Source organism: Vigna unguiculata, chromosome 6, assembly GCF_037176805.1.
Source record: "Vigna unguiculata cultivar grain cowpea cultivar isolate G323 ecotype 2 chromosome 6, ASM3717680v1, whole genome shotgun sequence".
In the NCBI taxonomy this organism is placed as follows: domain Eukaryota; kingdom Viridiplantae; phylum Streptophyta; class Magnoliopsida; order Fabales; family Fabaceae; genus Vigna; species Vigna unguiculata.
Genome location: NC_140797.1, coordinates 48,076,083 through 48,091,269, shown reverse-complemented (window position 1 = coordinate 48,091,269; position 15,187 = coordinate 48,076,083). Strand labels below are relative to the sequence as shown.

The 15,187-nt window shown below is 33.0% G+C and overlaps 2 protein-coding genes and 1 long non-coding RNA gene across 3 annotated transcripts; all 3 read right to left on the bottom strand.

The window, feature by feature from the left end:
* Positions 1-899: 899 nt before the first annotated feature.
* LOC114187668 (transcription factor GTE7-like) lies at positions 900-4,159 on the bottom strand. Its single transcript, XM_028075976.2, has 4 exons — positions 2,645-4,159; positions 2,316-2,535; positions 2,060-2,230; positions 900-1,943 (listed from the first exon to the last, which is right to left on the bottom strand). Exons 1-3 carry the CDS (start codon positions 3,938-3,940, stop codon positions 2,172-2,174), a joined length of 1,575 nt encoding a protein of 524 aa, XP_027931777.2. The 5' UTR covers positions 3,941-4,159; the 3' UTR covers positions 900-1,943; positions 2,060-2,171.
* Positions 4,160-7,023: 2,864 nt separating this feature from the next.
* On the bottom strand, positions 7,024-9,068 carry LOC146885945 (uncharacterized). The gene is made up of 3 exons (XR_014995775.1): positions 8,570-9,068; positions 8,331-8,421; positions 7,024-7,246 (listed from the first exon to the last, which is right to left on the bottom strand). It is a non-coding gene; the product is annotated as an uncharacterized LOC146885945 (long non-coding RNA).
* A 4,048-nt stretch (positions 9,069-13,116) lies between these two features.
* Positions 13,117-14,861, bottom strand: LOC114188777 (uncharacterized). Its single transcript, XM_028077417.2, has one exon. The coding sequence runs from the start codon at positions 14,698-14,700 to the stop codon at positions 13,318-13,320; it is 1,383 nt and encodes a 460-aa protein (XP_027933218.2). The 5' UTR covers positions 14,701-14,861; the 3' UTR covers positions 13,117-13,317.
* Between the last annotated feature and the right edge of the window lie 326 nt (positions 14,862-15,187).

Genomic DNA, 15,187 nt, shown 5'->3' with positions numbered 1-15,187 from the left:
GTTGAATAATAAATAAGATTATAATAGTAGCTTAAATACTTATTTTTTCGATATATAACTAGATATTTAGTTTTAGATATTTTTACACTATTTGATTTATATTTGAAAAGGTCTTAATTATAACTTCAATCATAAACCAAATATAATATAAAATAAATAATTATTTACAAACTTCAATATGAGATTGACTTGGTACAAATAAAAAGTGAGATTGAAGTATAATATTTGGAGATTCCGCCTTAATTAGAAATAAAGTTAATTTATAAAAATATACTCAAGTGTAATCATCATTTTATAACTTAATTTTATAAAAATAATTGGGTTTAAACTTGTTTCCTAATATAATATTAGAATTTATTATAAGGAAAGTTGTTGGATTTAACGTATCACTTAGTACAAGATGCTACCAGATCAAACTTCAAGACTTGACTAAATAGTTAAAAGAGTAATTTCTCATGAGTGAGTTAGATAAACTCAAATTCCATTACCAAGTTTCTTATTCATGACAAGCGCGGGGGAGGCAATGGATCAAACTCTCTTAACAACGAATGCAGAAAATGATGATACGACCACGACTTAATCAATGACAACGAAACATTAGTTATGGGTCGACAGAGACTCGTAATGCTCATTCTGAAGCTTCTGAATGGATGAAAGATTCTTTTCATCTAAGGATGCATTTTCCACATAACACAATTTAAATCCTTTAGAAAACCACATTTTAAATATAGTAATATAAACATGTGGTTGATATTAATTTAAACAATCATTCAAGCACATTTATGACTTCAAAATCAACTTTATTAAACTTTAAATGGATTGATTTTCAAACTTTTCGGTATAAGCTTAGTTTATTACGTAACAACTTTAATGTGATCTCCCTGACAATAAAAAGAATGTCAAATAGTAATATTTTAAGAGTATTATTCATGAAAAAAGAGGCTTTCTTTCGACTCATAGTTGAAATAAGACACAATAATGCCGAAAAGAACATCAAAGTCTACGAAATGACCATAGTTAACATGAAAACGGATGTTCCAACTAGCCCCCGGATGCTCTGACAAGAAGAAAAGCAATAGGGAGAAAAAAATTCATATCCCCACAAGACCAAGTTCAAAGCTACTTGAGAATCCATTTCAACAAAATCGATGGTGACATTTGGGGATTAAAGGAGCGTTAAACCATGTCACAGAAAATAGGTCACCTGGTAGTTAATAGGGTATTCTATTGCATCCAATAGAAAATCATACCCCACTCTAAAGTTTGGTCATCGTTGAGTAGACAAGAGTACCAAAACTCCACAACCAGCAAATTGATAAGAGTCCGAGGCAACGCATATTAAGCACTTCAAACATCTTCCACGTATAAACGCCTTAGTTATGCATGCATCTCTTTAAACATGCAGAATGTTTTTGATCCTTCGAGGACCAGACGTGGCATCTTCAAATCTGTACATAGGAATAATAATCTGCAAACCAGAGGTATAACAACAACCCTGCCCGATAGGACGACCTTAAATTGAATGATTCATCTTCGTAGCTTTTTCGCTTAGTTTTCATCTCCAAAGGATTCTCAGCGGCCATTTTTCCTCCCCTCATTACCCCAGTCTCTTAACTGATTAACGATCCAAAGAAATCCAATGCACAGATCCACAAAATGGATTTAAGAAGTTTCATCTATATACTGTTGTTAATGTGTACAAGGTAAAACTCAATATTAATTCTCTGCATTCTATTTTCTAAATCTCTTCAACGAGCCTATCCTTGGATTTTCACATTTCAGTCTACACTTTGGCCTACAAATCGTTTTGGTGATTACTTTAGTTTCCGAATTTATTTGTACAGATTTATATCACACCCCAAATCCTCAAGCAGGTGTCCAGCTCCACAATCCAAACCGCCACTCCCACACCCAACCCACAACAGAACCAACTATCACAATCCCTGAAACGAAAGGTAATCGCAAATTTAGCCAGACAATCACTCTATCTCTGAAAAAAATCACTGCACTGCACCAAAAGAATAACATATAAAATGAAATGAAGCAAGAATAATCGCACCTTGTCCATGTATTCAATCCACACCCTCAAAGGAAGCCAATGAAGCAAGAATTTCTTCATCCACCCACCAGCATGATCATGCTTGACCACTAGTAACAAATATCCCTGGCAGCTACGAATGCCCATTGTCTGCTTCGGAATCACTTCCAGAGGAACTACCAGAATCCGAATCTGCAAAGGCAATGAAACTTGAGTGTTTTCCTTAGAAAATTAGTTTCCATCACAAACCAAAGCCTACACTAGGACAGGGGAATACCACTTGACGATGGGGAGTCACTGCTTGAACCGCTAGAGCTACTAGAACTACTACTTGCATGGCCACCAGCAACATCTTTATCTTTCTCAATCTCCACAGGGGGAAACACACCCATTGGCATATCATCACCGATGTCAACGTCCTCATCTCCTGCTTCTACTTTCTTTGGCTTCTTCAACTCAGTTGGCATCCCATCAGCCTTCTCACTAGCAGGCAATTCCTGTCAATTAAAGCCTCAAAAATTAGTATCTGGAAACGAAATCACTGTCAATGCTAAGTAAGAATTCAAGCCCATTAAAAAAAAGTAAACTAACTGGTAGAAAATGTACCATATTGGCCTTGTTTGGCGCCACACTGTTGTTGATGTTGCCCATCAATGCCTGCCTCTTAATCTTGCTAACCATCTTCTTATAATTAGTCACCAACCTATCAAGTTCCCAAAGAGTCTCTGTGTCAACAACCTCAATATCTAGCTCGATCTCATCCCCATCCTGCTTCAAATGCCCGTTCCTCCTCCTTATGATCTGCACCACCTGTTCCATTTTCTCTGCTGGTAAACTTTGCAGTCCTAACCCCAGCTTGTGTTTCTCTTCAAGACTCATCTCCCTCTTGTTGGGATCCTTAGCCTTCGGCTTAGGCTGCTTCAAAGGCTTAACGGGAGGGACTCGCATGGGAGAAGGTGTGCGCACGGGGGACTGCAGCAAAGGAGGGTTAGAAGAACTTGGAGCTGGCTGCGGAGGCTCTTGTTGCAATTTAGCAGGAGGGATCGGATTCTCCTTCTTCTTCACCCTCTCTGGCTCAACGTGGCTCCACGAACTAGCCTGCAATTCCTCCTCAAAATCGCGATCATGTCCAACCAAATCTTCGAGTTTCTCATGTATCGGGCAGTACAGCTCCTCAAACCTCGTCAAAAGCTGCTCCGCCATGGTGTACACATCGTGACCCTTAGGGTTATAAGTCAGTGCATTGTTGAACGTTAACCTCACATCAGAGGCAAAATCGGAAGGCGTGGAGTACTTGTTTTTGGAGAGATTGGACTTCACCGTTCCAAGATCCATAGGCTGTTTAATTATATCGTAGTAATCATGGAGACCCATTCTGACAGCGTCAACTGGTACATTGAAGATCCACCCATGTTTATGCTTCATCAGCTTCTGCAAAACCTGAGAGCAGCCCTTCATCAAGTTCCCAACTTCCGACTGCGAACGTTTAAAATCCTTCGTGGGATTAAACGGCAAGGGTCGCTTGTTGCCAGACACCTTTTTGCTCGAGGATTTCTTCGGGTGGCCATTGAAGCTCTGCCCAGGTTGTAACTCCGCTGATTCGATTCGAGTTATGAATTTCTGAACCTGATCAAGCTCTGCGACAAGCCTATTCTTGATGTCGTAGAGTTCCTTCTTCAATAAGGATCCGATGTTGAAGGACACGTATTGGGAGTGAGTCACTGCTTCATTGGATTGCCTGTTGATAGAAGAAGCATCGCCAGAAGCAGCCTGGGTCCTCTTGCTATTTGCTAATTTAGGATTAGAATTAGCGAAGGGTGCTTTTCCCATTAATCCAGCTCCACCAACTCTATGCTGCGGCCAATTAGGTTCGTTCCGGTTGGCTAAGACGGCGGAAGCCATAGAAGTGCAAAATCACAGCCGTCCGGTGAGATTCCGTTGCCTCTCCGGCGGCACGAACTTTCCGATGTTGGTAGAACAAAGCATGAGTGAATTGTACTAAGAGTCAGGCACACAAAACACCTAAGCGAAGACGCTCTCACCGATTTGGAAGAGAAAATCAGAAAAAGATTTAGGGTTAGAAAGTCGAGTTACCCTAATCTGAGCGAGGAATTACATAGTGCTAAGGTTGATTCTTAAAGGCGACTAGATCTGCCCGCGGGTAGCTCGGGAAGCTTTCTCTGTTGTTGATTCTCAGATGAACTGTGATCCAATGGATGAAGGCGATTTCCCAGCTGTCCCGAAAACTGACCGTAGATCTGGAACATACGGTTATGATTTCCTAAAATCTACCACGTGGCGCTCTCATAGCTGGCGGATGGAGAAGGTGGTGCTTTGATTTTGGATTTGAGTTTTGTGCATTTGAGAAGAATGTGTTGTGAATTTTATATCTCATTCCAGTATGTCCTCTAGTATAGATTTTGGAAAAAATAAATTATCAGTATTCTTTGGATAAACACTTATTGCTTTTATTAAACTATTTAAACAATAAAGTATTAAGTAATTTAAAATATTTAATATATTAGATATGTTATCATTTAGTTTTATATAGTTCTACACTCATCCTAGAATCACAACTATCAATAAAAAACTATTCAAATCAGTTTATTACCTTTAAAAATGTTATCAAAATAATAATTTTGTCTTAATTTTAATATTAAAATCATCAAAAAAAAAAATACATACTCATAATATTTAGCATAAATACATACACCTATCATCTATTTTCTCTTAAAGATATTTTATAAGTCACATATATGTTTAATCTCAGTTAAAGTTTAATATATAAAACTGTATTTTATAAACCATCTTTGTAAATTTAACTTGGTTTTGGTTGGAAAAGAAAATGACTGTCAGTTTTTTAAATATCTCTCAAGGGATCAGAATTTGGTAAAACAATCCAACACCAACAATCCTAAATAATATAATTTTTTATTAAATTTAGAATAAAATAATTATTATGCATGAGATTAATAAGTGATCATATAAACGTAGTTTTACAAACTTGTAATTATTGAAGTGTTAATATTTTTTTTTTAATAATATTTGGATTAGTGTCTATAAAATCTATATCTAATATTGATATATGATAAATGAACTAATACATATAGAAAAATCAAAATTCTTTGTTATTGTATTAATAAAATTTACTCTATATCTACCTTTTGCAATTCAAAGAGAAACTCCAATTTTTAAAATATTTGTATATTATGTATAATGTAAAAAATTAAGTGTTGGTAGTGTAAATTATAGTTCTCTTAATAAAAGATAATTATGCAAAATTGAACATACTTGTAACATTATTTTATCTTCGTCACTAAGAAAAAAAAATGCTTCTTTAATTATTATTTTATGCCGTCTTTATTTTACGGCTAAAGTTTAAACAATATTATTATGTTAATAAAACTTTATTTTCCTCTAGTGAAAAATAACTTATTTTTAAGACTATAATTTCACTAGTGATATAACATTATCTAATATTATATATAAATGGAATTTATGTTAAATTTGTGAAACCCATTTCATTTAGTAAAGGTAATTTAAAAATATATGAATGTTAAAATTATATATTGAGAATATCAATTATAATATTCAGTATATAATTATTTATTGAAAAAATGTCACTATTTTAAGTTTTTCTTTTTTGTATTTTTTTTTTACATTAGTTCTTATTATTTTTTATGATGAGAAAACATAAGTGAAACTATTGAAGATTAATTTTGACAAGTGAGAATTTAGAATATATAGTAGAACAAGTTTAGTTTTATTTTGTATTTTTTTTTCTTTACTTTTGTAAATTTTCTTTTGAGTCTTTGGATATCTCAGGTGTTTTGTGATATAAAAATATGATGTTTTTATTAATATCAACATTTAATCTTAAGGTTTTTAATGTTTCTTAGGAGTTTAGAATTTATAACAATAGTTTTAGATTATTTTATATTTTATGATAACTTTGTGGTCACTTCGAGCTTAGTTTTGACATTCCAATTTTATATATAAATTAATATATAAATATTTAAAAAATATATATTACATTTTCATATTTGTTTAGATTTATAGAAGAATTTTTATATTTAAAATATTTTGTAAACATATAAATGGTGATCACAAAATGTTGATTTTAACTTTATTTAGATTTGATAAATATATAATAAAATTGTAAGTTCTAAAAGTTTGAAGTACACATTTCATTTAATAAAATACATAATTAAATTAACTATATATCTGATTTTGAATATTGTCAAAATTATATATATATTATTTTGTTTATTAATGTATAAGTCTAAAGTTTATAATATGTAGATATATCCACACATTAAATATATATTATGCAGGATAATAAGATATTACAGAATTAAGGCAACATTTTGTCTTTTTATTTATTTTTTCTCTCCTATGTTAACAGCTATAACCTTTTCTATCTTTTGAATGACTAAATCTTTTATATCCTTTAAATTACTAATATATTTTTATCAGTTTCTTCCACCAATAAAGCATTTTATTTGTAATCTCAATCATGAAAGGAATATCATGATTATTAATCGTTTTTCGATCATGCTATTATTCAATAAAATATATAAAAGCTAAATTTTATTGAGAGAAATCATATTTTTTTTTTCATTTTTGTGTGTGATGAATTGTGTTAGAACATGACCCAGAAAAAGAAATCAAAATTAATTTTTTCACAATTTTGTTATTTTAACACTCTTAATAGTCATTGAGAATTTATATGGAACACAAAATTATACTGATCAATTTAGATATGTTTACAGAAAGGGTTTTTATGAATACTTATACATAAACGATTTATCTCCAAACCTTGCTTCACAGTAGTTTTATTTGATTTTAGAAAAAAAAAATACATTTAAATAGCACTAGAAATAAATGGGAAATAAAGATAATTATTTCTGTGTATCATTAATTATTCGAAGGTCAATAATATAATATAGTCTATATATAGAAGGCGCAAAAGTACTTGGAATATGTAATAATAAGAAGAGCAAAAGAAGTATATTGATTACTCCCCATTCATAGATAATAATTTGATCGGATCCACTAAACAATAGAAACTGCTATATGAAAATATTATTACAATTGTTTCTTTTTTTTTTTATATTAGAGTGACAGCATATGCATTAACTAGCGAAAATAATAGTTGGGTCACAGCAACACTCGTCCAAGAGGCAACAGCAACACAGAGCCGCTAGACTGCATATAGGAGGAAAAAAAAAACACTAAGTTAAGAATGTGGCTTTGAACAAGAAAGTAAGATCTTTGCTAAATGTATCTTTTACTCATAGGGTATCCCTTTCAATTTTGTTTTAGTTAGTTTTCTAGATTTAGGAGAATAATTTTATCCTTTAAACTATAAATTTTATACTTTTAGGATTAAATTAATAAAAAAATTAATTACAAAACCAAATTGTTTTATCAACATGATACAAGTTATTGAGAAATAATTTATATATATATATATATATATATATATTTTTTTTTTTGTGTGACGATTTTCAGTTATAAATTAATTTTGAAAATTAAATTAAATCTAAATGGAATGTAAGTAGGAAAAGAAAATTTTCTTTATCTATTACTAGTGAACACAAATGTATCTGTGTTCGTATTTTTTTATTTTTATAAAAATTTGAATTAAGATTAATAAAAAATATTAATTAACATTTAAAATAATTGTTAGATGTTTTTTAAATTATATATATATATATATATATATATATATATATATATATAAAGAGAATTTTAAAATAATCACTAAAGATAAAAGAAGTTTTGAAAATAAGGGTTACGAAGAGTTTATTAAAATAACGGTATTAAAATAACGGTTACAGATAAATTAATTATAAATTAATTATTTTTTAAAATAATAATAAAGAGTAAAAGTAGAAATATAAAATGTGGACAAAAAAAATATATCTCTTTATATATTTTTATAGATTTTATAAAATAAAATGATTAAATCAACCAAGTTTTCTTTTATAATATTCTAGATAGAAAAGGAATATTTAATTCTAAAATTAAAAAAATATATTATGTTAATTTTTATTTAATATTATAACGAATGAATTGTTGCTGATAAAAAAATTAATAAATAAATAAATAAATAACAATGAATTGATACGTGATTTTCATAAAAAGTTTTTACAAAATATTTTATAATTTAATTAAAAAAAGAGTCATATTTAAAGATGAACTAAAATTTGAAGAGAGAAAGCAATAAAAAGTAAGATTAATTAATGGTAGTTTTTTCTTAATTGAGAAGAGAGTGTAAAAAGCTTACCATCCCTCAAGAAAACCCGGTTCTCTTCTGGGCGGTGGAGCAGCATAGTACTGTGGAGGTGCCGCCACCGGAGGTGGCCCCTGATAAGGACCTGTGAGGGACATAACAACAACAAGTATTCAGCAATAATTGAGAAAACTACAAATTGTAAAGTGTTTGAACTTCAGGCCATGACATATGCACTCGACAAAAAATTCATCAACTCGCAACTAAACAACAACTTTCTTTTATTGCCATACCAACAAAGATGATGCATCAAATTCAATGTAACAACACTTCATCATTATAACTTCACCTCTGTAAATTCAACACACCCTCTCTCTCTCTATATAAAAACTATACCTTGAGCTGGGTATGGATAGCCATATTTGATCTCACTCATCTTTATTGCAAAAACCAGGTAGAAGAGAAGACTTGTTCTGGGGTTGGAACACAAGAGTTTGATGTGTGTATGTATATATATTTATATGTGTATACATCATGTGTGTAGAAGAAGGTAGAGTATAATTGGTGGAGAGAAGTAAGAAGAAAGATCCAGAAATGGCATTTCATTTCACACAATTGGATGTTGGCGTGTAACTTCACAGCCACTATTTGATGCTATTACATTTTTCTTTATGTCTTGCTTTGCAAAAAGTGATCCACCACCATCTCACAAGAAGAATAATCAAACAACATCGTCTAAAACAAGTTCTGCCTTTTTTTAGCTGTGGATTCCAGAGGAAGGTGACTATTTAATTTAACAACAGAATGTTACAAGTAATTAGTTTTATGTTAATAATAATTATAATAAAAATATCATTAATGTTGGATTGACATCAATTGTCCCGTAAGAGAAGTTAGATAGATCAAATCATAATCGAATGTTGAATCTTAGAAGTGAGTTTTAAACTTAACACAACTCCACAAAACTGGTTTGTAAGGTGAGGATTGCATCCATTTATATATTGTGAATTGGTTTTATCTCTAGTCGACGTAAAACTTCCAACACAGAGTTACTTAAGACCGATGATTATAATTGTTTGTATAGTGGTAGAAGTGGTATCATCATAAATGATGCATATGCAGTTTTTTTCCTTAATTTAACATCTGAGAAAGTTTTTAGGTTGTTTGTGAGACGTGGATTTATTGGAGGGCAAGAATAGTTTGTCTTTGTTGCGAAGGTTCTTTTGATGGTTGAGTTGTTGTAATTAATAGAAAAGTGGGAAAGGGTTGGGTTGGTGTTGTGAAGCATGTGAATACCAAGTTTGAGTCCAAAAGCACTCACATGTTCGTGGGGAATGGTACCTATCTTAGCATTTTGGGTTAGTAGAACCTTTAAAGCCGAATATATTCCTTCCATAGCTGTACACGCTATTACCGCGTCTTCCAAACTTCTTTATGGAAACCTTTAACTTGAGTAATTATTTAAGAATCTAACAACTACTTCCTTTATTTAATCTTTCTACACAAATCTCTTACTTTAAAATGTTGATTCCCTTTTATAAGTGTGTTTTTGTAGATTATTTATAGGATTTTTTTTTTGTTTGCATTTTGAGATAATGCTTATTAACTAGTTTGTCTATGGGAAAGATTCAGAGGTAGACATCAATTTACACATCTATTAATAATGAACTCTTATTATGAGTTTTTGAAGTGTCTTTTTGATCACTAATTAGAATGATATATATTTGAAAGGCCCAATTGGTTGTGCTTCTTTTAATGATAGTTGTTTTTTATCACAATTAAAATCTTTGTGGATCATTTAGTTCTTAAGGAAGACATGGGTAAAGCTTGAAATATTGAAGTTTTTATTTAATGGAGAAGTTTATAAATTTTGATATATTTTAGTTTAGTGACGTTAATATTTTTAGTCAATGATTTTATATTTAGTAAACAATATTTTAGATTGACATTTGAGTTAAAATATGTACCAAGAATGTATACAATTAAGATGTTAATAAGATAATATTCTAAATTATCCCTGACTTGAAATATTTTGGATTATATATTTTGGAAATTTATTTTTGATTGTGTAATGTATAAGTGAAAGATGTATTTTAATTATACAATCTATAACTTGATTCTATACTATCTAGAATACATCCAAAATTGTATTTAGTATTACTTAGTTAAAAACATATTCTAAACTATAAAATCCGTAACACATTTATAGATGACATAGTTTGAAAATATATTCTAATTTATACAATTCGAAACATGTTTCTAAATTATGAACTTCAAAAACAGAAAATTATATTATAAATTACGTAATGTAAAATATATTTTTAAATCATACAATTTAAAAATTCATAAATATATTTTGGATTATGCAATATAGATTACGTAATAAAACACATTTAAGATTGCGTAAGCGATAATATGTTCATGAATTCTACATTCTTTCATATTAACCAATCTAGCATGACCTTTTCGGCATTTACTACCGCACACCCCATAAAGGTGCATGAAGAAACTATGTGGTGCAAAAAGTAATGATTTGACCCATATTCTTTTCCCATCCAATTTCGTAGCCCAACCCAACCTTTGGATCTGATTAGCTATTCTATTTTTGCTTCAAATTTTCCGGGAGAATAAAGGTTAAATAAAATGTATTATGAATAAAATATAGTTTTCTTAGTGATGATGAAGATATTTTTTACTATTTTGTATTCTATTTGTGTAAATATTATTCTTTAATCTAGCGTAAGTTCATTACTCTATGTTTACGATTACACAACTTTTATGGGTTTGTTATTATATATGAATTTATCTTAACTTAAATTATTTGTAAACGCGTGGTAGGTTAGAAATTATACATTAATGAAAAGAGTCCGTGAACACAATTATATATCCTAGACATATACTGATAACAAATTTATAGATTTATATTTAATATTTTTCACTTATATTATATTTATCAAGATAAATCATTGGTTATAGTATTATCGACGAGTTTCGTAAAAAATATTCAGAGAAACTATAATATTAATGAGCTTGAGTCCAACATGATACTATTAAAAAAATTATGGATGTTATTTATATTTATAAGGTTTCAATATTCTCATATATAATCAATGGATTTATACTCACATTTAATTTTAAATGTAAATTAACAAATGTGTTGACTTTTTTAAGTAACCATCTCACATTATACAACTGTAGTTTGTATATCTATGGTGCCCAATGATTTAACTTTTAATAACATTTGGTTTATTTTCTAGTAATATCTTTGAGGTTTTTGTTATCATTTATTTATATAAAACAATGAATTTAGAGTAACAACTCCTTCCACCTTTCCAAAAGAGATTGGCGGAAAGAGCCACGGCGCCTCGAAGTTTGTCATCAAAACAGCGACTTGTGGTAGTGTGAAGCCATAATGGATGTTTGAAAAAAAAAAAAAAATGGGGTGAAAGAGACTCACCCTTCTACACTTAAATTCAAAGGGAAGAGGATATGGTGGGGGCAAGCATGGGCGTTTGATTCTGGAGAAAATGCACACCTGGTGTTTGAAAAAACGAAATTGTAATCCCACCTGTTATATAGTTGCGCTTTTTGTTTTTTTCTACCGTAAGGAAAAATAATTATGATTTTGTTTTGGATGGGAGCGTCTAACTAAACCCTGCGCACACGTCAAACGCTGCTATATGGGAAATGAAAAGGTTATATCCCAAATTATCTTAATCGGCCATAATATCTGAGCTCTGATTGTAACACTTTTGTTCCCTTCTGTAGGACTAGCCTTTGATGCACACTCAAAGTCTATGATAGAAGGTGGACCAAGACCGAGACAATTTTTTTATTTCCCACATTTGAACGCCCTTTCTGCCATTCTCAACTACCTTTTCGTTATTCAACTTTTCACTGTATAATTTCACCCTGTTATTTATTTATAATTTCACTGTATAATATATAAACTATATCATATAGGCGTTCATAAGTAAAGATATACGAGACAAGGTTACTGGTTACTGATGAAGATAAATATCTTACTAAACTAAAAAAAAAGTGATTGACTTTGAGGGGCGATCTTTTTTGGACTCTTCAATGAAACAATCTGTGTACACACACCCCTTTGTTTGAATATGCTAAAAGCGTTTATGATCTGCCTTAAGAGATCCATGCTAAATAGAAAGAAATTCAAAATGGGAGTAACCTTTTTTCTAAAGAAAGAGGAAAAGTTCAAGTCATGAGACTCGATTCGGGGGAATTTTCTTAAACTCAATTTCAGTGTAGGAACAATACAAAAGAAAATTATGCAAAGGGAGTAGTTTTCTAAAGAATAAAAAGATGATTTATAGACTTTGAATTTCTTAATAAACTGTTTTTTGGCACGTATATAATGTTGAATTGAAGCAGAACAGAACAGAACACTATAGGCCAAACAAAGACGGGGTAGGATTAGACGTGAATCGGCGAGAAAAGTGACTGTTCCCTATTAATTTTTTTTTTCCTTTATACGAGTTCGTAAAGATGATGGCGTAACAATGGCCAACCATGATATCGGCGTGATCATCATTACTTAAAAGAATGTTTAGTAGTGTTTCTTCGTTAATGGAAGGTACACACATTTATTTTAATATTGGGACAAGAAATAACCTAGGAGATCTTGCCAATAAAACAAACACCAAAAACGGCATTGCCAAAGATGGAAACTTAAGAAATTACTGTCTCTAAGTTTTGTTCCTCAACAATTAACAAGCAAGTATCCATGGCGTGAGAATGAAATGTTGGGAATTATTTCAAAGAAAAACAGAAAAAAGAATTAGAATGAAAAGTTATTAACAGAAAGAAAAACACTATGAAATGAAGACACAGATTATTAGTACATAGCATTATAATATATAACCATACATACGTAGTGTACAAAAATACTAATAATATTAATCCTATTATATAAATAGGATTTCAAACAAAAGATAGTAAAGAAGTAAAAAGAGAAGCATATTCAGCGATAAGCACGATCTTAATCCGTAATTAATCACACTGAACCATTATTTTTGGATAATCACACTGAACCTTGAGTAACTTTGTTCAACACTTTAACATCTTGACCCAACGTCACCGCAGTTTGTCTCAGATCAGAGGTGACCGGAGGAAAAACGCCTTGGTACGGAGGAGCGTGCACTACGCCACCCGGTGCAGTATAATAAACCTGTCTCCCACCTGCACTATCGTACGCTACCTGTGCGTACGGCGCACCCGTATTATCCACTATCCCACTTGGCCGCATCACACCGAATCCTTCCGTATACGCGGGAGCCTTAACCGGCTGCTGCCCTGGCGCCAAGTTCGCTTGAGCCGCCGGTTTAGCCGGCGTTACACCGCCGTACATCGCCGCTTCACGGTAACCATCTGAAGCCATTCGCTGCACCGCGTAGTACCCCTGTGTGGCTGGAGGCCGCACCACCGGCGCATGATAGAACCCCCCCGGCGCCGGTATCATGTAAACCGGCGCATCTCCTCCACCGGACGGAGCGGACACCGCCGGTGGATAGGCTTCGCCGGAAACATGCTTTTCCGACCAGTAGCCCTGGGCGTTGGTCTGTAAATTCGCCGGAGGGAACTTCTCAGGCATCTTCTGAACGTAATAATCACCGGCGGGGTAATTGTCCTCGCTCTTCCTCCGGTATGCGCCTTGCTCGCTCTCCGCAATTTGCAATTGCTGCAACTGGCGCTGAATCGCGTTCGGATCCGAGGCCGAAACCCTGTCCGCAGGGTTTAAATTCAGCCGCGACTGGTACTCCGGCGGTGGCGCGACGGGCTCCGGCACCGGATCATGAAATTTGACTGCCGCAGGCGGAATCTGAGCTGGCTGAGCCGCGACGGCGACACCGGCGCCCTTCTCGAGACCGAAGAGGAAATCGACGTTATTTGGTTTAATCACAGGTTGGAGCGGTGCGGAAGCAGGAAGCGGAGAAGGAAGAGTATCGGCGAGAAAGAGGAATAATCGCATGCGGGCGGGTCTAGCGGAAGCGCGGTAGAGGCGATCGTACTCGTGCATCATGTGGTCGAGGTCGTCGTCGTTGGTGACGGAGATGAGAGCGTCGAGGTCTTCGCCCGGGAGCTGGTACTTGAAGGTGAGGCTGCTGCCGTTGCTTTCTTGCGGCGCCACCTCGCAGAGGGCCGAGAGCTTGGCCAGCAGGGCTCCAAACTTTATGGAGCGGTCGACGGCGAGGATCTTGGTCTCGCCGCCGACGTATGACAGTTGGTTGTCGTGGGAGCGTGGGTGGATCTTGCCGCCGTAGCTGCACATGAACTTTACCTTGTAATTCTGCTGTTGTTGCTGTTGTTCGTCCCATGGAGGAGGAGGGTTATCAAAGTCGATCTCTCTGGAGCGTGGAGAGGAGTCGCCAGAATCAGGGTATGATTGGTATGAATAATTCTCCATCTTTATCTTCTTCTTCTTCCTTCGTTTTTACCACCTCTTCTTCTCTGTGTAAGAGTGTGAGATCTTTGTTAAGCTTCCATTATGCCTTGTTTTGTGTTGAGAGAGACAGGATCATGGCAGAGACACCTTTAAGACTTATGAGAGATCATTCATACTATAATATATCCTTCTTCCTTCTCATTTCAAATATCTTAATACTCACTTTTTTTAATACGTCTAATATTTTATATAATCTTTTTTTTTTTTCTGAAACTAATACTCTACTGCTAAAAGTAATAAATAAGTATTGGAGAAATGAAATGCATTAAAACATCACATTTCTTTATAAGATTTAAGACATTAATTAGATGTTTAATATCTATTCATAACCTTAATATTATGTTGAAATAAGTCTGGTGTGGTGTTAGAGAAATTAATCTCTCAATGCCATGTAAAAGGGGAATTTAATTAAAGATAAGTTGAATTCCAAGTTATATTATAATTATCG